Genomic DNA, 22469 nt, shown 5'->3' on the forward strand with positions numbered 1-22469 from the left:
AGGGTTGCATGGTAGTGGCCAGACTGAAGCCACTCCTCAGTAAAAGGCACATGACAGCCCAGCTGGAGTTTGTCAAAAGGCACCTGAGGGACTCTCAGACCATGAGGGAAAAAAAAATCACCAATCTGATTAAACAATGATTGAGCTCCTTGGCCTGAATGCAAAGTGTCACGTCTGGAGGAAACCAGGTACCGCTCATCACCTGGCCAATACTGTCCCTACAGTGAAGCATGGTGGTGGCAGCATCGTGCTGGGGGATGTTTTTGGCAGTGGGACACTAGCTGGGATCAAGGGAAAGATGAATGCAGGAATGTACAGAGACATCCTGCTCCAGAGCACTCAGACTGTACCTACAAACATGATATATTTTTGTTTTTAATTTTTAAATACATTTGCAACAATTTCAAGCAAATGTTTTTCAAATTGTCAATACTTTCAAGATGAACTGTGGACTTTTATTTTATTTATAAACCTTTGACTCTAAACATTATAGCTGGCAGTAGCGCCATCCACAACCTGAGTCAGAGGACCACGAGGATCATCCACTTTGTCTCTACGACAAAAATAAGTAAATGTTATGTGAGCTGCTTCTTTGGCCCTGCAAAGCAGAGGTACTACAAAGGATCTCCAGTGGATGCGCGGTGATGTTTCCTTAGTCACCTGGATTAAATCCAGGGTTGTGTTTACTGTAGGGGGGATTTTTGCTTGGCCAGGATGAGGGCTGGTGATGGATCCCCAAATACGGTGAACAGATTCCAGCCCTGCTATGTGGTCGGCTGCTGCTGTTGTCTTTCATGGCATATTCCTTTGAGGCAGGAGTATCTGAAGGAGTCTGCAGTGAGGTGCTGCTCAATGAGCAATTTATATGTCCTCAACAAAGCTTCTTCTTTAGACCCCAAAGGCAGGTCTTAATTGTTAGACGTGATATCTCCACTCTCCCTCTCTGCTTTCTTTGACTGTTTTTTTCTTCTCTCTCCTCCCACCCACCCTCCCTCCCTGCAGCTATTAGGAATTGGATTTGGAGCAGAACGATCCATTTAGTTTCTCTCCTCCGTTTCTATCCCTCTCTCCCTGCTTCCACACCTCCTCTGTAGGTTTCTCTCATCAAAGCCCAGGCTTAATCTGTCTATTTTTACCTCAAGGAATGAAAGCAAGGGATGAGGTAATGCTTTTGCTGTCCATCAGGTGGGCAGTGGTGCATGAGCTCTCTGGTGTACATAGCATACGGAGCTAGTGCCACCACGTGGACCGAGATGAGAAGAGGTCTTACGAAAGCAATAGGATGAGCATGAACAGAACTGCCTTTTCATTAACTCGCTAATAATGATCAAAAGAAAAACACAGAGAACATGACAACAGATAAAGATGGACAAAAATCCACTGATGATAGCTTTAAGGTAAGTGTGACCCACTGCATTGATTCATACAAACACTGTCAGGCAGTTTTAGAGAACTCAAAGCATCTTAAGATACAACTATAAAAGCAGAGCTCCCCCTAGTGGGTACACACAGTAAGTGACTATGACAAAACAGAAGGTTGTATTTGTAAAATAAAAAGCAGAAAACTTTGATTTCTGCTTTGAATTTTAAAACATAATGGAAACTAGGCATAAGGCATGAAATGTGACCATCACAGATCAACTTTCAAACTGCAGAAAAACAAACCAAAAAAAAAAAAAAAAAAAAAAAAAAAAAAGAGAGAGATAGATGCGTGAAAGCGAAGACATGTTATTTATCAAGTTTTTAAAGATATGTTCATCCAAATACTGAGCCGTCATCCTTTGCAGTGTTTTATGAACTGTTTAACGTGACAGAGGTAACGTGACAGAGGTGGAGAAATTGTTTTGCTCATCATATAACTGTAGGTTCATGCACAAACGAAAGTATGAAGGTAGTTGCAGGCAGCAGTCTAACATCTGGGCCCACATTCATTAAGACTCTCGGAGCAGGAAATCAGACAGCTGTCACGCTGGCACCTCTTTAGTCGTGCTTTTGAAAATCAGGAGTGAAAGCACTGAGGGAGTGTTTTAACTTCAGTCTGGGTAAATGCAGACATTTCATCCAGATTTTCACTAATAACTAAAACTCCACATGAAAAATCATCTGAAATGTCATTTAAAGCTGAGAATTGTAAGTATTTTCAATCATGCTCTAATTTGTATATAGTTTTTCTCTTATGAGGAACCTTTTGGATTCTAATCTCTAAGAGCAGTTTTTGAACCCGAGAGTACTCTGAAAACTTTTTTATTGTGGAGGAAAAAAAGAAAAACAGATAATCCTGCTATTTACTAGTAGAACGCATCCAATCCTGCTGTCAGGAGAGCAGGCAAGAGCCGATGCATTGTGGAAGTTTCCATGTTATTTCTGCTGGGGAGAGAATCACTGAAGAGGCCCCTGCAATCTAAACACAGCACAAAAACCCCAGTGGTGAGGCCCAACGAGGAGGAGGAGGAGGAGAACGATGCTGGTGCTACAGCTCAGAAACCACAGCTGTTATCTCTGACTTTGCATAAAGCAGACACCTAAATGAACAAGCTTGTTGTTGAATGTGTGGTGAGATGCAGTAACACCCTCAAAGGTACTTGTACAGTAAGCAACACAGTCTGGACATTGTAATGCAAATGGTTATGCAAATGTACTGCAATATGCTGGTGACGCGTGAAACTTTAATGGCAGTAATCTGGGAATATAAACACATAAATATGGGCCGAGATGCAAAGTGTCAACACGACAGCAGGTATTGTGCTAGTGTCCATTAGCCTGAGATAACAACAATGCTAACCTTCCAATACATAAGGATACATAAAATCCTCCTTTTTCAATCTGTTCTTTATAAACATATATATAAATATTTGTGGAGCACACAAAATGTATCTTAATATTATAGTGGGCATTAAAAATAAAGGAAGGCAAAGAAAGAAATAAAAAAATAAAAACATTATCTGGATCAGGAATTCATACTCTTCCTAAAAGTTTTGCCCTTTCTCTACCTGCACTTGAAGGCACCGTTGTGACAGCATTGATGGGGTCTGATAGAGAAGGTAAAAAAGTGGCTTGAGTCTGTGAGTTAGTCGTCTTTGCTGCGGCTCTGGCCGTTGCAGCTCGGAGATCGGCCTGTGCAGAAATCCCGTGGATGGTCTTTAAAGTGGAGGCAGTCCAGAGCAAAGTGTGGAAACTGCTGGATGTAATGAAGAAGATCATCTGGCAGAGATGGAGTGTGAGATTAAAACAAATGTTAACTTTACATTCTTAATAATCAAAACACTAAACTTAAATATAACATGTAATATGTGGCATCTAAACAGCATATGTAATTAGCTCTTTTGTTTAGCAGCATTAGCATAATTACTCTGATCATTCTAGATCATTAGCGATCGGACTGAAAGTGGCTATTTTGTGCAGATGGGTTGTTTTATGGTAAAAATAAAAAGGTTCTTTTATTGGACAAGAAAAGAATGCTCACAGAGGCTTTGACAGTTTCTAGAAAAGGCAGATGGTGGATGTAAAATCTCGTCTAACAGATGGTATTTATTTTCCTCAGTAAAGCCGAGAAGAAATCAAATGTGACGGTGACAGCACAGACGAAGTGGGGGACACACTGACAGATGCTGTCAATCATCTCTAACGTGGGCTCATTAGTACAATGGTCCTATAAATAATTTGACATCTCTGTCAATGTGTTAAAATGCTTAAAACATGTTACAAACAGAAACAGGGTCTTACCATAAGTGATCTTTCCTGTGTCGGGTCCGAGCGTTAAGCACACACTTGAAAGTCGCACTTCCTTCACTCCTAACATGATTTCCAAGATGCCGGCTAGCTCCTCCTCCAGGATTTCCCCGCTCTCCTCGCTCTCGTACATCTGCGAACCCGGCACGAAGCGTTAGCACAATGCTAGGAAACCTACGCTGGTACACCTGTTAAACTGGTTAATGAGCACAGGTTAATCATAGCGCAACAACTCCATGCATTTAAGCCTGTAGACACAGTCAAGGGGACCGGCTGGAATCAAACCAGCATGAGAATGAGGAAGAAGGGTGGCTGCTGGCTGATGGTCCAGTCAGGCTGATCTGAGAATTATAGATTAGCTTCCAGTCAAACCATCTCAAACTGGTTTCTTGAACTTGACAATGAGTTCTCTGTACTCAAATGGCCTCCACAGTCATCAGATCTCAATCCAATAGAAAACATGTTGTAATGTGGTGGAACAGGAGAGTCACACTGTGGATGTTCAGCTCACAAATCTGCATCATTATGTCACTATGGCCCAAAGTGTCTGTGGAATGGTTCCAGCACCCTGTTAAATCTATGCTATAAGGCATCTCTCAGGGTGAAAGCTGATACTAGCAAGGTGTACTTGCTCAGCTGTTGGTCAGTGTATGTTAAACCGGAGTAAGCAGTATAAAAACTTACCTTAAAGGCCAGTTTGAGGGTTTCCATGGACTTTGTGGGTCGACGAACGGTCGACAGAGCGATAACGTAGCGCCTGACGTCTATCTGTCCATCTCCATGCTGGGAACAAAAACACCTCGGTGAACAAAAGGAGCAGGATAAGCCCCACACTTACAGCACAAGTATCCATTGATCTGACCATGTTATCGATTGAAATGGAGGACTGTGGTGTACATATGAAGTCTCTAGTATATTCACCTACTAAGCACTAACCCTGATTTTAACTTTGTGGCAGTGTCATAGCTCCTATATAGACAAGGTTTCAAACTAAACATAGACCACTTTTAGCCCAAGCACTTTAATTATTTAATTTATTTAAATATAACATGTTTGTTGTGAGGCCATGGTCCTCAACCGGAAAAGGGTGAAGTGCCCACTCCGGGTCGGGGATGAGTTCCTGCCCCAAGTGGAGGAGTTTAAGTATCTCGGGGTCTTGTTCACGAGTGACGGGAGAAGGGAGCAGGAGATCGACAGACGTATTGGTGCGGTGGCCGCAGTGATGCGGACGCTGCACCGGTCTGTTGTGGTGATGAGAGAGCTGAGTATAAAAGCGAAGCTCTCAATTTACCAGTCGATCTGCATCCCTACCCTCACCTATGGTCACGAGCTGCGGGTAGTGACCGAAAGAACGAGATCGCGAATACAAGCGGCGGAAATGGGCTTCCTCCGAAGGTTGGCTGGCCTCTCCCTTTAAGATAGGGTGAGAAGTTCAGCCATTCAGCCGCTGCTCCTCCACATCGACAGGAGTCAGTTGAGGTGGTTCAGACATCTGACAAGGATGCCTCCTGGGCGCCTCCTGGGTGAGGTGTTCCGGGCACGTCCCACCACGAGGAGGCCCCGGGGCAGACCCAGGACACGCTGGAGAGATTATATCTCGCAACTGGCCTGGAAACGCTTTGATATTCCCCCGGACAAGCTGGAGGAGGTGGCTGGGGAGAGAGGGGTCTGGGCTTCTTTGTTTGGGCTGCTGCCCCCCGTGACCCGGCCCCGGATAAGCAGAAGAAAATGGGTGGATGGATGGATGGACGTTTGTTGAGAGGTCAGCATAGACAGAATCTACCCAGCTAACTATCAAGCCCAACCAATTAAAGTATTTTATCAATATCAAATTATTTTTATTATTTTAAAGAGGCTATGATGGTATTTGACTGCATTTAGGACTAGATAGCCACACAAAGTTCAGTCTACATACAAAGACGCCCAATTTTTAAATTTAAAGTGGACTCATTACAATTTTCCAGCTGCATATTTTTATTCCTGAAGAATTTTACTAGAGAAGCTTTGGATGACTCATAGCTCATAATAATCCTTATTTAGCTTATACTGAGCCTGTGACATAACACTGTTTCGGTTGCCTTTCCCCTTCCTTTAAATTAGCTTCTTTATGGTTGGCTGCTTCTTACAAACAGATGAAGCTGCTGAGCTCACAACTAGCAAGAAAAACATCTATTTGTTGATGCCTGTGGACCATCACAATGCCTAATGTTCATGCCTCCATATTAACGTCAGACTGTAACTGTGTGATTGTTCACACAGTACAGAGAAAACCATCTAGTCTTAATTTAAGGATTCAGCTCATGAAATTGTTTTTTTTTTGTTTTTGTTTTTGTTTTTAAGGAGTTTCTGAAAAATTGTCGCTCCTTTGAGCACCTTGTAAAACCCTCTGTTTATTATTAGATTTATGTATCAGGATGCCACAAAGAAAAGCACTGTTCCAACTGTGGCTCACTATTAGAAATGTATCTTTTACCTTTTTAGGATACATACAGGCAGAGTTAAACCACACAAAGCTTGTGTTGTGTTACCGATAAAGTGGAATATTAAAGGCAGCAGATCTGGTTTTAAACTATGCTCATTTTAAATGGTCACAACACTAAAAACAGATTCAATGACAAAAATCTAAAACTCTACAACTAGTTTCTATCAAAAATGCAGGAGAAGAAAACTTTGCAATTTCTTCCAAAAGCCTCCAAACTTCCAAACATTCTCCTCATATCCTAAACATTCCTCTGTGGCCCGTCAGTCCTGCCCAAAATGCCTCACCGCTTCCCTTCACCCTGCAAACACATTAACTCTGAAGTAAAATTCATTGACTTTACCTTTTTTTATTCTCTGCTATGAGAACTTTATTTTATTTTATTGTGATTTTCGTGAATTTGAAACAAATTTTAAGAATTTTATCGTTTTTATATTTTGCAGAAAGAAACAAAAGAACAGATTTTTATGTATTTTTCTGTAAAGCTCATTTTATAACTTTGTGTGATTATTTGAGCATTGCTGGATCTTTTTAAAAAAAACATTTTTTTAATCAACTTTTCTTAACATTAAATCCACGTTTATACATTTCCCTTTGCTATATCTTGTGCTTCCTTCATGTTTACCTCATCAAAGAAGCTGTGAACTTCTTTAAGTGTGTCTGTAACAGGGAGGTTGAGGAACTGGGCAAAGTCCTCCAAACCCAGTTTGTCTCCCTGGAGCTTCCTGGCTCTCCTGGCCTGCTCTTCAAGCACCCTGTCTGTTGTTGCTGCTCTCAGTCTGTTAGGACGAAGCAAAAAAAGGAAAAACCTCAAAGAAGCCAGATTAAATAAGAGTAAGTCATACTGGAAACAACACTAAAAAAAAAGACAGTACAAAGTGTGGAGTTTCCTCAGCCTTTTTTAAAACAAATCCAGGGGGAAGAAAAAAAAAAACAAAAAACAAAAAAACAAAAAAGGAGGTCCAACATGGTTATAATTATACTCGTAAATTGAAGTTCATTGGGGTTTTTTATTTTGGCTTTTGGTTTTGGTGTGTGTTTCTGCTCAGCCACCAATAGGTGGCAGTGTTTACACACTTTTCCCAAAGTGTTGACTCAGCACCCATCAACCAAGCAGTTTAACTAGTCGTTCCAGTCTCCCACCACTTACCCTAAACGACATGTTAGCTGGTTGAACTCTAGGAGGCTGCGATAATCATATATGCCCAGAGGGCCGCGCGATAGGCTGATCTCAATGTCATCAAAGGACAGGTCTTTGAGCGGCAGGTCCAACGCCCTACGAGGACAGAGAAAAAGTTTTGAGTCAAGAACATCCAAAGCAAGCGTGCGTTGATCATCGGACACTTACTTGGCCATGAGCTTTCTGACGTTGCTGGCGAACAGTGCGGGGTTTTCTTTCTCCTCGTTCGATGGACTGTAAACAGGCAAGTACTAAAGAGAGAGTTCAACTCAGTCTTGTTGTTGTGACACTGATCATACTGCTCGGCAACATAATAATGAATTGCAATAAGTCAGTTTGCTGACTTCTGTCATACGAAACCGCTCACCTCAATCTCAATGGAGTTATGAGGCTGACACAGAGTGAGCCACAAAATGTGAAACCTGGAAGACAGAACAAACAGCTTCATCTACACCCTGATGGAAACAAACAGCTTGTAACTTTAATAACACAGAGTGGGAGACTGTGTGTGTTGTTGTTTTGTGTATATTCTATGTAACCCTGGGAATGCGCTGGAGTCGATCACACCAGACGACGATGTTTGCTTTTAACCAGCCCGTTACACATGCACCTCTCTGCTCTGGTCGGCTAAAAAAAACAAACAAAAAAAAACAGCACCTGGTCCCTTTTTTGGTGTGTTTTTTTTGCATGCTGTGCTTTTTTTAACGCTCCCTGATGGAACAAAAGTGTCCTGGACACACAGCCTCGCAGACATATTCCCAGCATATTCCCACAGTGACTGTAAAGGTGTGTGAGAGAAAGAAACACTCACGCTCCGGGACCTTTCCACGTCCATGTAATGGTATCCTGTGGAGAGAGAACCAAACACCCCATGAAGCAGTTTTATACAAATCCACAAACTCTTTATGTATCCATAATCACTGTGAGGCACACTTATTACAGTGAAACATAGCAGAGATCCTAGCCTGTATAGAAAAACCACCTGTTGGTTTGCAGAATATTGTTTTTGAAGCCTCAACTTTGCTTTGTGAAAGCAAAACACCTCACTTTCTATTTTATAAGATGGAAATAGTCTAATATATTGTTCAAGGCAAGGGTCATGGCCATCACATTTAAAAGTCAGACACAATGTAGGCTGCGATTCAAAATTGCATTAACCAATAGCGACGCTCCCCTGAAGGAAGGACGACTGAAATAAAGCTGTGGACCCTCCCCTCACCCCCAACCGAGAGAAGAATAAAAAAAACCAAAAAAAACCCCACAAAACATAAAACCCCCTTAATTCCACAACACTTCCTGCGTGCTGCTATTCCACACTCAGTCTCATAACGTGAGAGCTGCCAAACATGACCTGACTTGACCTCGCATCGAAGAAGGCGGCCATCACTAAATTAACAAATGCAAAGAGACTGAATGGAAGCACATCTTGTGGTGCGCAGAGAAAAAACAAACTAAGAAGCAGTCACCCTGTCCTTTATTTTCACCTTCTCTGCCTCACTTAACCGTCTTGCGGTGCCACGGTGTCAAAGACGTCAGCGCAGTGAGTACACCGAGCACCACGGGAAACGGTGACAAAGGCTTTCGAGGGAATGAAAAGAAAAATGAGGTAACAGGAGCTGCATGTTTAATGAAAGAGCGGGGAGAGGTGCTGAGAGAGAGACATGACACCTCTGTGTGCATGTGTACATGCGCACGTATGTACGATGCGTGTGTGCGTGAGAGACAAACAAAGGATGAAATATCATCCCACTACAACATGAGCTCATTCAACACAAGAGGAACACACTAATGTGAAGGAAAGAACTCACTGCATCACAGGCGTGTCAGTGTGGGTGTGTACAGTGTACGTGGAGTCACTATAGACGTGACCTACGTCTAAAGCTGCAGGTATGGGAGGAGCCACAGAATAGGATCAAAAGGAAGAGGACAAGATTTATGGTGTATACCAGTTTGTTTGGGTAGCGTAGTATCACTGGCTGCACTGGGAGTCCTGGGATGAAAGCACCTGAGGAAGACAAGAGGAGGAGGAAGGTGATGAGAACAATCTGGTATTTTTGCTAAATGTGATCGATTGTCCCCAAACCCAGCTCAAAGCTTTTATTTGAATCCTACTTCTTTATCTTGTGTCAGGCATGTCACACGTCAAATTTATTTGTTTTTATAGAGTCAAAGTAACTGAGAAATTAGCAGTATTTGATGGAAAATGATGGGGAGGGGGTTTCCAAATAGATTTTATGAGTACAGAAAAAGAATAGAGTTGGACTGCATCAACTGGTTTAGTGAGTGATAAGATCATAACCTCAAAATAACATCGGGAACAGGGACAGAGCGTTTCCATTGAATTCTATTATATCTTGCTGATGATGGGCAGGCTGATAAAAGCTACATACAATATTTATCACTGGACAAAGACCTACTCAAGCTATTCAGTAACTTATGAATGGATTGCAAAGGGTTACAAATATTACACATGAGCATCAGGCTCAGTTTACCAACTTTGTGTGTCTGCTGTTTAATGCTGGCCACAGACCATACAATAGGTTTTTAGAGTTTTGATGGATAAAACATCTGCCTGATGCTGCTGTGAATGAAGCTGCTTATATCACAGCAAAACAGTGAACATGTAGCTCAAGCTGAAAGTCACCAAATCATCAAAACTGTCCTATAATCAGCTGGTGTAGATTTAAAACCGGGTTTTCTTTTTCCAAGATTCAAGAAAATGTTGCTAGAAAAAAAGAAATAGAAATGAGATATCTAATATATAACAAGTTCCTTGTACCCTGTAAATGAAACACATAAAGCTAACTACACAACAACCTGAAAAAATTACAGTAAGTAAGTAAAAGAAAACCAGACGCATGCATCATGAATCACCTAGCTCAGTGTGTATTTGAATAACAAGCCCTGGAGGCAGGGCGAGGAGGATTTTAATAGTTGTTTAATATCAGTGATGGAAAGCTGGCATATTAACTAGAGTGTAAATCAACAAAGAGTCTCCGCCAACAAACACTGATGAGTGGCTGAGACCTGCATTTAAAATGAATAAAGTTATAATTAATCTGTTTTCTCGTGAGACTGTGAGAACGTGAAGAGGAGTGAAAGAGATCTGCAGCATCTGAATGATAATGACGAGACTATAGTAAGAGGACAGGCAGACAGATGAGGAAAGAAACGCTCTATTAAAAGACTGAAACGAGAAAAGGACATAACTGCAGTGTGCATTCACACACACAGGTGGCTTAAGCACATTAACACACACACACAGTTTATCTGTTGAGCTGGGAGCCAGTGATGAGATGTAACAAGAGGAGACACATCCAGAGAGGACCGGTAACACATCGCACAATGATCTAACCAGACACTCACACAGTGAGTGAAAGCAGGACAGAGTGTGACCCACAAGGCTCACTGCGAATGGCCGAATTATGGACTGGAAGCAAGGGGATTAGACAGAGCAGGCAGGGAACAATGGCTGACAACGTCTCACACACACACACACACACACACACACACACACACACACACACACACACACACACACACACACACGGGATGTGAGCAGAAATATAAAGAGATGAGTGCAACAGTTCTGTGTCCTGAAGCAAGTCACCGAACCTCCAGACTCACTGTGTCAAAAGAGAAATTCATTTAACCAGACATCTACACCTCCAGTTGGCAGCTATGGAGTCAGCCTCATTCATACATAATCGTTTACAAGTCCACGCACACTACGTGAAATGTATACTGAACAAAGCAAACAGACCAAGTGTCTCCATTAACAGACACACCCACTACTAAGAACTATAACCAAACACAGTCCTCAGGCAACAAAGGCAACAATGAACCTAATTGTCACAAATGTTTTAATGGGATAAATGAAGTTATTCATGTATTTGTTTGATCCTTTTAGAAAAGTAAAACATAAGGTGCGGGGGCCAGAATCCAATCTAGTCCACTAGACAGCTTTAGAAAATGTGAAGGAGCACATAGGTTTTGAACTTAGCTGTATTATCACCTCCACCCCCCAGTGCCATCCGTACTACAACATGAGCAATGAACTAATAGATAAACAATTACATGTTAAAAAACAACAAAAAAAACAACAACCAAACATTGGATTTTAGCAACTATTTGGGGTGTTTTGTTTTTGTTTTTTTTAATCTACTAAAGTCCATCCATCCATCCATTCGCTTCCGCTTATCCTTTTCAGGGTCGCGGGGGGCGCTGGAGCCTATCCCAGCTGTCATAGGGCGAGAGGCGGGGTACACCCTGGACAGGTCGCCAGTCTGTCGCAGGGCCAACACACAGGGACAGACAACCATTCGCTCTCACATTCACTCGCACATTCACACCTAGTGGCAATTTAGAGTTTCCAATTAACCTATCCCCACAAGCTGCATGTCTTTGGACGGTGGGAGGAAGCCGGAGTACCCGGAGGGAACCCACGCAAACACGGGGAGAACATGCAAACTCCACACAGAAAGACCCCGGCCTGATGTTGGAATTGAACTCAGGACCTTCTTGCTGTGCGGCAACAGTGCTAACCACCGTGCCACCGTGCTGCATTTTAATGTTTACTTTTAAAAAAAAAAAAAAGAAAGAAAAGATATTTTTCTGTGAATTAACGACAACTTTCTATTTTGTGATTACACGATAGTCTGCGCAGTGAACTACCTGAACCTTTTCTGAAATTTTACACATTAAATCATGTAGTCTCACCGGTCGGTCCCACTTACGCTCAAAGTCGGCTGTAGGTAAAATGAGTTTACTCGACTACGCTGCTTGCAACTAGTCGGTTAGTCTGTTGTTTGGAAGTTGTGCAAAAGGGGAAGATGGTGTATGTGGCGGGGTATGGTCTGTGGTGCCATGCCCGCCATGATTCATTTAAAGTAGTGCCGAAACCCAGCAGGCGGCATGGCGGAACTGCAGCCGGCGGTGTCACGCTGCCAGCAGGAAGAACTCCCGGACCGGATCGAACGTGGGAGGCAGAGGATTGAAAATCTGGCAGCTCTGATCGGGTTCTGGCCAGCACCGCTGCCACCCCCACCGGCATTCCCCGATAGCGAGGGAGTGGAGGAGGTCCAGACTGTTCTGGCGCCCATCCTGACCACCAGGGTGAGGCCAGGCAGGATGCAGCCAGCCACCGCGCCCATACCCACTCCATGGGTGGGAGTGGCTGCTGCCAGGCAGGGGCCTACACCCGTTCCTGCTCCCCAAAGGAGGGCCTCTGAGCAACCACCGGGCCCACGCACCTGCCCAGCCATAGGTGGAGGACGAGGTGTGTGAGAGATCGGCGCAGCCAGAGATGGAGGTTGAGGCGCCTGCCAAGCTGGAGATGGAGATTGAGGCGCGCGAGGCTCCTGCCAAACCAGAGGTCCACATGCTGTCCGGACCGGCCTCACTTCCACCAGAGGCTGGCGCATTGTGTGATCCTGTGCAGCAGCCGCCCGCCAAGCTGCTGGTCCCCAGACCCACCTCGTCACCAGCCCCACTGGATACGTGGGTGGTCACCTGAATGGACACCTCCCGGTAGCTGGACCAGGGGTGCCGACGGTCAGGGCTGATTCGACCAGATGGCTCCCCGGCCTCAGTTGGGCGATGCGGGTATGTAGCGGGGAGTGGTCTGCAGTGCTGCTACAGGGAAGGCGGACACACCTGAGCGGCATCCGCAATCACGCCTCACTGGCTTAAAAGTCTGGTTGTTGTTACTGGTGTGTGTTAAGCTGGTGGCTGGAAAGCCGCAGCCTAACACTGCAGTGTTACAGCACCAACAACTGTGGAAATAAACGTAGATGCTAAAATGCAAGCAAACATGAACGGGTCTGCCGTGGTTCATTTACAGTGCAATAGTGAGCCTTTTACCATCGAGTGAAAATTTCTGACTTGATGGTGGGTCTAGATGGAAATGAATGAGATTTTATCAAGGTAGTTTGCATGCATGACGAGTTCAGAGCAGTTTTATTGAGAACCAGTAAGAATAAACACACAAAAGACTATCTTTACAGTCAGGCCAAAGCAGGAAGTGGACTGAATACATACCAGCCTTGAATAAGATTAGACCCGACCTGTTGGTGCAGGTCCCCTCCGGGAATATCATGATCTGCAACAGACACAAATCGCTCTTCATTTCTTGTTTGAATTTGCTCTCGCTTTTAATTTATCACCTTTAAATTCCCGGGTGTCAGCTGAGATCAGATCTCTGTGCCCTTATGCGTATATGCATGTAGTTTACCTGAGGCCACTTCCCTCCAGAGCACGCTCTCCGCCTGATTTCCTCGACAGTTTTTCGTCTCGAGTCTTGGTCTGACCGAAACACGAACACTGGCCTGATGTAGCTGATCAAAGCTGGGAGAGGATGATGAAGAAGTGGATTTTGGAAGTAAGCCACAACAAGTGAATTAATGTTCAAAACACTGAATAAAAGAAAACTGATGGAGAGTTGACTTAACAGAATGCACAGTCTTTGTCACACAGAAAGAAAGAAAGAAAGAAAATCTGGAGGCATCTATAGCTCAGCTAAATCTATTTAGTTACCTGTCTGAATGCATTCTGTTACATTGTGCATATGCTGTACATTATTATAGGAATTTCAGTAAATGTGCACTTACTGCCCCAGACTGGGATGCTCCTGCTTTCCAGTTTGGTGACTATGGAGCACATGGTCATAGTGACTGGGATGGCATCAAAGTAAGAAGAATGTGGTGCCACAGTGAGGATGGGCGCTTCAGAGGGTTCTACCCGTTGTCCCTTCACTTTGATCCAGTGGAAACCTCCGCAAAACCACATGGCTCGCATGATCGCTCTTAGACACAGGTCTATAAACCTGACGAAGGACACACAGACAGCTGCAGAGGGACGTTGCTAGCTGGCAGAGTTTTCAAGCGATGTTGAAATTTACACTTCCCGACACTTCACCCAATGCATGAAACTATACATTTTTAGACATAAGTTGTAACGGCCGCCGTTTTCTTTGTGAGCATTTATTACACGACGTGCTGCGGGGAAAAGCCTGTTCTAACGTTTGACTCTAAGGTTTATGTTTTAGCACCTGGCAGCTCTTTTTTTTACTTCTCATCCGTAAATAATCTGCTCTTTCACGTGATTCACATGATCTTGAGTTTTATTGTGAAAGGTCTATGTGGAACATAAACAAGCGGACACGCGATGCTGTTACCGTCGTTGATGCTAACCACAACGCATAAAAACAGTCGCTTGTCCGTCCATAGTGTGGTTATATTAAAAAATATAAGAGAAAGAGAGAACTTTAAGAAATGAATATAGCCACTACAGTGACCATCAAAATGATGAAAAAAAAATATTGCCGTAAACAGTTTATTTTGCGACACCACGAAACAAACGATAGCGTAAAACGAAACGATAGATGTTTTTATATCCTCATCCGATATATATCGTTATATCGAACAGCCCTACACCACGGAAATACATGGATACATTCGAAGACTTTCAGGTGTTTGGACCAATGTTTTCTTTTCTGATCAAACCAGAAATCCACAGCTGTGCGTGTTCACAGAGCTTTCATTCTCACCTGCTGGACGTCACTACCTGACAAGTTTTACTGTCTTAAGAACACTGCAGAGGCCTTATTGACAGTATTTGGCTCCACACGAGTGTCCTCAGGTAGCCTCTGAATGCTGGACACTCGGAGACCTGTGTCTCTGAGTGGGAGACCAGAGATCACATTAACATGTGTGTCTCTGTATTAACAAACATGCCGTGTTGGCCCAGTTTATTTTTCTTATCAGTGTTGTGAGGAGACCATAAATAGCATTGCGTTTTCTGTTGTATAGTTCCTTTGCTGTTGGTGTTCTTGTTATTGATAAAAAGTGTTTGTTTGGGGTTTTTTTTCAAAATAGCTGATTTGCCAACACCTGCGAACAAATATAATTCTATAAAGTTGTTCTGTATAGTGTGTAACTGTTGATATAGAGCGTTATTAAATTTATTGCTAATGCAATGGTTGATATGACACTCATCATCAGACCCCTGCTATAGACATATTTATCTTCAGAATGTGAGTGAGTGGCTAAATCTGTTCATGTTTTTAGCAACAATTTTTATTAATCCGCAGTCTTTTTCACTAATGTTGTGTTTTCTGTGTTTTAAATACAACAATGGGCTCAATATTTTATTTTTTAGAGGTTGTCAGTAACGAAGAACCTGTAAAAATGACAGAGTGCTGCACTCTAATTATTCACACAACTAACATTTGTATAAAAGCATACCAGCATGCTGATGTTATACTGAGCAGACAGTGGGCAACAGTCAGCATCTCAATTTATAATTATATATTGCAATACAATTTACAGGATGCTGAGATTTTCACACATTTCTGTCTAATCCCATAAGTCTTAGTAGCACATGGGTGCTTTCACACAAACCCACCTCCTCCACCACGACTGAGGCTCGATCGCAAACTCCGAACGTCCCAGAGAAGCCGTGAAGGCGAAGGGCCACGCCAGCAGCATGAGGAAAGAGACCAGCAGCAGCCGCACCGGAAAAACTGTAACTGACATGAGTCCTATCTGCAGGGACAAAACACACAGAGACACAAACAGTCACACTTCTGCTGCACTTCAACAACCTGCTGTTTACTGTAACATCCCTGCTGTGTTTTAGCCAACTGTCAAAAAAACAATAATTAGCATAGCATACATTCCTATACAGCTGAGAAACATGCTATTACATTTTACAGTGTCAACACTCCATCTGTGCCTTTAGCAGAACACAAAACCACATAATTAACACTAACTGTGCTTGTCTAATCGCGCTTTAAAGGCCCAACACATCAGCGGTTTGCACTATCAACGCCGATTACCGAAAGCAAGAATAAAGGGAGGATATAGGCTTAATTGTGTTTGCATCTAAACAACGTTTATTTCAATATATTAACAGCAAATCATCCTAAAATATACTCTTATTCACACACAGCCCTTTCTACTGCTGGTGTCGTTTGAAACCAGACTCTATGTAAAAGATCCCATTATTTGTGTGTTTTTGGGTGTGGCAAGCCCGTGACTCGCAATTTGCTACTGAATGAGTATACACGGCATCCTCAGGTTCTCAGTCAGATCCAGCGTTTGCTTATTACATCTTTGTTCCTACAAAAAACCTCAACTCCAACATCGCTAATATCAAAGCTTTAAAGAACAGCAGTCCCCAAATCAACCGATTGAACCATGCTGACTAAAGCCATCTTCTACTTGCAGTGAAGACTGAAGAATCATTCGGTATACAGGAGACTTCATGGTCGACTCAATGATGACAATGTGTCTAGATCGTGTGCTTTAAATCACCCCTCTCAGCTGGTGTGAGGTATTAGGTGTGCTGATATGCTGTGTTTGATCTAAACCAGTTGGTCTCATCTGTACAAGGACAAGGTTCCAGAAGTCTTGTGGTTTGTCCAGTTGCATCTTTACAAACCTGAGATGTGCTGACATGTTTGTTTTTTAACATGCTAACTGAGGCCTGTAGCCTGAGCACTCAACAGTCTGGTCTTTGAATGCGGTGGGATGTCCACTCCTGGAAAGGTTGTGCCGCACATCCTTTTTCTGACAAAACCCGTGAAAATTCTGTTTGTTCACCAGAGTTCATGACTACACATCAAATCTCTGGGATTACTCATGAATTACCTTAAATAAGCCTCAGATCTGACAGTTGCTACTTCTATTGCCTAATGTTATGACCATAAAGGATTCTGTTAGTGTTTCTGTTTAGTAAAGGTCACTCGTGGTGAATGGATGACTCTCATTGGATTTAGCCAACAAAAGTTCACATGTGTTGGGTTTAGTTCGCAATAATTTTACATAAATACGAAGGTAAAAAGGATAAAACTACAGGATGATAAGGATATAAATTGAGTTGACTGACCTGTCATGACTTCTCTTACTGTCTAATGACAAAGATTTGGCAAAGTCACGGCCTCAAGGGCAAATTCAAACTGTGTAACATTTAAAAGCTCCTTCGTTTTGCTCGTATGACCTCTATTTGATCCCTTCATTCTACACATTTATTGCGCTCCCCCTCTCATTGAGCTCCAAGCCTGCCTTACAGTGATCTACAATCATGCTTCTCGCGTATCCATCCATCAGTCTCTCACTCTCTATTCCAAGTCGCTCAGCTGTACCTTCATTTATCTTGCTGTTCTTCCTTTTATAGTTTTCCTCCTACTTTGCACTGGTGTGTTTTTTGTCACCCCTCAAGGGAGTCATATGTAACCTCCCCCTCCCCTCCTGCTCCATCTTTCTCTTCTTCCCTGTGTAGTTGTCTATCTGCAGGAACCCAGGTGCACTCTTCAGGGCTGCATTAATAAATAAACAGCAATGGGGGTGATTTATAATGCTCGAACGCCTCTCTCCACCCATCTGAGCTTGTGCGTCACCATCAGAGCTTAACAAGTCCATCTGGGAGGATCTGCTGACATTTTCTCAAGAGGTGGCATAAGAAAACGCAGGGGCGGGGCAGAGGGGTGCAATTTCCAGTGTTTTAGGAGAACGCCGGCTGATCCTTGACTAAAGATTTGAAATTTGCAGTAGAAATGCACTTCAAGAGCACTGAGCTCACTTACAGCACACAGAATAAAAGTGACTACAGATCAACAGATGTAGATTTTTTTTCTAATTGTACATTGACGCACAATTTGTTCAATATTGAACTAAAACGTTCAATATTGGGTGAAGGATTAAAACATCCTTCACCCACTAAAAAATGTATAAACAACTCAGATTAAAGCAGTCACTGAATTTCTTTGTCATGTCATAGTAACTGATGAGGTTGCTCTGTTGTACCTAATGCTAAAGAGATTCTAGGAATCTACAGTCTTGACACGCATACGTGTACATTCAATTCAATTCAATTCAATTTTATTTATATAGCGCCAAATCACAACAAAAGTCGCCTCAAGGCGCTATGTATAGTTGCGTTAACACTTTCAGGAGACATTTAAGGAATGTAGTGACTCAGTCTCTTACTTCTCACTACTTTCACTTTCTACACATATAAAGACAAAGCAAAACATCTGGCACGTACCTTAAATGTGACAAAAAAAACAAAAAACACACAGGGGTCTGGCCAGGCAGCAGAAAGTTAGCTCGATGTGATGGAACAGTATTCTCCCATAGGTGTTCACTTAGGTTAAGATCTGGTGAATGTGAAGGCTATAGCACATGATTCATGTCATTTCCATATTCATTGAACCAGTCAGTGACCTCTTATGCCCTGCAGTGACCTCTTATGCCCTATAGATCGGGGAAATGTCATCCCGGTAGAGACCACTGCCATCAAGATTGAACTGTTTTATTATTTCTGACCTAAAGTCCCTCGACCTCTGGCTCTATAGATGCACAGCTACAATATTTATTTCTGCTTGACATGTGGCAAAACGTGTCATTTGTAGGTGAAAACACAGAATTTGTAGTTATTGGCTCCCCTTTGTACAAAGAAATATTAAAAATTATTTTGAGACCATGTTCTACAGGTTGTGCTGCACGAATTGACATGCAGAGCTGCAGATGTGCACATTTTGTCTGCACCTCACAGCGTCACACTTTTAAAAGTTTCACTACTAGTGGTTGTTAGCAAGTATCTGCAGACTAGTGGCATCTGCAGCAATCTGATAGTCCCTAAATCAATCACAAGCAAGTTTTTGGTCTAGCACCCTCTTTGTGACCAACTTCACACAATAGCCAGAAACCCCAAGACACCACTTGAGGGGAATATGCAGTCTCAGGGCTCGGCCTCTGGGCCTGTGTGATTGAGGCCATAAGAGTGACTGATACTGGGATATCATGATGGGTGTTTCAATTTTTAGAGGTTCAACAAACCACCTATTTCAGAAAAAATAATCCTCATATAAATGGTAAACTTGATGACGATTACAACGGATCTAAATCCACTAAAATATTTTAACACTTCCGCTGACAAACCATTTTCCCAAGATACATTGCTCCCCTGTGTATTGTGGCTCGCTACAGTTTTAACCCGTTAGGAAGGTAATTGCTCTTGGCTAATTGTTTTCATTGAGGCAGTGAATGCGTACCCAGGAAGCACTTAACCTGTCCTACCATTTGTCATATTTCGGCTGCCTGTGCAGCAGGAACTGAAGCCAGGCAGTAGCAGATCAAAGCCAAAAGAAACACAACTTTATACACACACGCACTGTTAAAGCCGTGTCTGGTATTAATCCCCATCCATTCGCCGGACATCGCAGCTCTGTTTAATGTCACAGGCATTTTGTTTGTGAGCTTGAGAGCTGGCAGCTGTTGGCCATTCAGTAATGCGTGACTCAGCTGGAATGAGCTTCATTTGCTGACCTGGTTGGTTTACGGTGCTGTGATCATGTTTGCTGGGAAGTTAGAAAAGACATTCCAGGAAGAGCAGCACCAATCTACTGCCTATAGCAAACAGATTCATAAGCATTAAGCAACCATGCAGCCATATCTCTAGAAACAAAAGCACTGAGGAAGTTGCGTTTTGTCGCTTTCCTCGTTTTCCTTCAGGCAAAATGTGTATTTGTTTACACGAGCGTATAAACCCTTCACAGGTTCTGCAAGTGGAAAAGCGTCCCTCTGGAAGCAGAGCAGCAGGAGGTGTGAACCAGACACAGACACACACATGGTCAAGTTTACCTTCGATGACCTGCTGCGGTCATATGGCACAGACACGCTTCCAACTTAAAGCACACGCCGACTGAAAAACTGACACACTCAGGCACTAATAAGAGGGGCCGGTGGAGTTAAAAGCTTTCAGCAAGCCAATGTCAAGTGGTTGATAATAAACACACACGGGCCTTTTTTTTTTCAGTCATCTTATCTCGGTGGATTTGTTAATGGTTAGGCAGCAGTGAACCAATTTTCAGACCGTTGTATGTTTCGTTGAGCATGAAAGCAGACACCTCTGGGCCCTGGAGCTATGGGAGAGGTAACCTGAGGGGGTCGATCAGGGCTCTCTTCATGTTTTCACATAAACCTTTAACTAGATAAGATGATTTTCAGTTGATCAGTAACTTGTGTTTAGGACAATGGCATGCTGTCAGCAGACCCTAAATCACTTAAGTCAGAAAATCTGCTGAACCGCTTGATTAATGAGGAATCATTTCAGCCATACTGCTCTCCTCCAGCAGCGAGCCAACTGATGCAGGAATGAAGCCACAGCTGTCCTGTCTTTTCTACATTTCCATGCTTTAGAGCACATGCCTTATTTAAACTGTACTTTTCCCATCTTTGCTTTTCTTACTGCTGTGCAGGCTTTCACCACTCCGGCAGCCTAATGAGGACTATCTGAGTACACATTAAACTTGTTTAGCTGTCAGCTTGTTTAGCCGTCGGCTAAAACTCAAGCGTAAACACAGCCCAACTGTGTGTGCACTCAGTGAAAGGAAGCAGCTGGAAATGCAGAACTGTGGCCTAACAGAAGTGAAGTGTATGTTGGGCTGATTAGCATGTGTCACTGTGCCAGCTAATCAGGTCAATATGATAGTGCACAGGGTTTCGGTCTTGCAAGGTCTTCCCATCCACAATAGGCCTGTCATTAAACAAAACATTAAATAAACAAACAATGCAAATGTCTGATATGCAAAAGACGGTCAATTAAGATTCAAGACTGGCTTTACACACCCATCCAGGAAAATGTGAGGAAAGTGGCTGACTCCACAATGAACCCACAAAGCTTCAGATAACACCAACAATGCAGGAAATGGGTCTGCATGGCAGGTGCTGCTGTGTGGGTAAGACTGAACAGGTGCTGCTGTTTATCTCTGAGAAAATAGAGTTCATTCAAACGTTTTTTTTAAAAAAAAAAGACAAAAAAGGAGCTCTTACTCTTGCATGATTTTCCTCAACACTGAATGAATTCACAGCATGTTTTTAAATCCGCTATGACACAACTTTTGCTTTTTAAAAAGGGGCACAGAAACTAGATTTGTCACCGCACGGTTTTTGTCCTTTTAACCTGTTTGTCGTCATTTCAGCTGAGTGTCGGACCTGAACCAGGAAACAACTTTTTTCCTAGACAGCCACACAGCATTATCACACTGCTGTCGGTTATTGAAACCCTATCCGTGTTCTGTGTTTTCCTCGTCCGTTTTTATTCCAGTCAACATTAACGAATAAGAGTCATGAAAAAACAGCGTCATTAAAGCGTCGGTAAAGTTTAGGAAAGTAGGAAAGTCACTAAACAAGCAGCACATTGTGGTCGGAGGACGGAGGAATATGTCTATCTAACATCATCTTAGACAAACACAGTTTATAACTTGTTATTATCTTTACTGTCTTACCTTTATTTTTTCTGTCATGGTCAATTTGAGCTCGTGCACGAAGGGGTTTTTACCCCCTCCTGAAGGGCGACTGTTTGAAGGCTTCATGGTGAACGACCTAACCCGCAAATAATAAAAGAAAAATGGTGCCTCAGTGTGTCCTGTTACTCTTTCGCTGATTTTATTCTGCTGGAGAAGTCTTCCCCCTCAGTCTGTCACTCTGTCACGGACACCGATGATGCTGACTGGGTGGAGAGGTGTGCCGCTCACCTCATGCTTCAGATCAAGCCAGCTAGATGAAACCGGAAGAAGCGACTGTGTTTGTGTTCCCGTTGTGGGTTTCAAAATAAAACGAACGCAATTCCTCCTCATTGTAATGACGCTAAAGTGAACAAAAAAAAATTCATAAAACCGAACTGAGGTGAACACCATGCTATTTACCGCACATGAAAAAAATCATTGCTTTTTTTTTTTAGTCTTTTAAGCTGGAAGCTCACATCGAGCTTGTTATTTAAACCATCGTGTTGAAGCTTTTACTTTGAAAGCAACGACAGTGCAGGGCAATCAAATTTGACACATCTGCCTTCTTATAATCGGTCATCTATAACAGAAGACTCTGAGTTGGGCCAAAAAACCTCCGGTGATTGCAAAAATAATATATAAATATTTAAACTGTTGTAAATAGGCCTATAATCTGCCAAGCATATCTCACGTGAATGAAAACAGTATTTTTCTTTAAACCAGTCTCACATTTAAAAAAAACGTGAGATCTCGTTAAGAGGACAGCATAAATTGCAACAAATATGACGAAA

The 22469-nt window shown here is 42.8% G+C and overlaps 1 protein-coding gene across 1 annotated transcript; it reads right to left on the reverse strand.

Moving 5' to 3' along the window:
• Window positions 1–1003: 1003 nt before the first annotated feature.
• lpcat1 (lysophosphatidylcholine acyltransferase 1) lies at window positions 1004–21932 on the reverse strand. The gene is made up of 14 exons (XM_085396677.1): window positions 21679–21932; window positions 15792–15931; window positions 13997–14211; window positions 13621–13733; window positions 13428–13488; window positions 9335–9393; window positions 8200–8234; window positions 7756–7810; window positions 7557–7639; window positions 7359–7484; window positions 6834–6987; window positions 4414–4512; window positions 3724–3862; window positions 1004–3201 (listed from the first exon to the last, which is right to left on the reverse strand). The coding sequence occupies exons 1-14, from the start codon at window positions 21763–21765 to the stop codon at window positions 3068–3070; spliced, it is 1500 nt and encodes a 499-aa protein (XP_085252803.1). The 5' UTR covers window positions 21766–21932; the 3' UTR covers window positions 1004–3067.
• Window positions 21933–22469: the final 537 nt, after the last annotated feature.

The sequence above is a fragment of the Rhamphochromis longiceps genome, linkage group LG22 (genome assembly GCF_057381845.1).
Source record: "Rhamphochromis longiceps isolate RC_006_pf linkage group LG22, R_longiceps_female_GT1.1, whole genome shotgun sequence".
Taxonomy (NCBI): Eukaryota; Metazoa; Chordata; class Actinopteri; order Cichliformes; family Cichlidae; genus Rhamphochromis; species Rhamphochromis longiceps.

Excerpts from the sequence above, each read along its gene's own strand:
- lpcat1 (XM_085396677.1), bottom strand. The coding sequence starts at position 21,765 with ATGAAGCCTTCAAACAGTCGCCCTTCAGGAGGGGGTAAAAACCCCTTC. Across the intron at positions 8,235-9,334 it reads TACGCTACCCAAACAAACTG|GATACCATTACATGGACGTG; the intron begins GTATACACCATA and ends CTCTCTCCACAG. Across the intron at positions 7,811-8,199 it reads ACGTGGAAAGGTCCCGGAGC|GTTTCACATTTTGTGGCTCA; the intron begins GTGAGTGTTTCT and ends TCTGTCTTCCAG.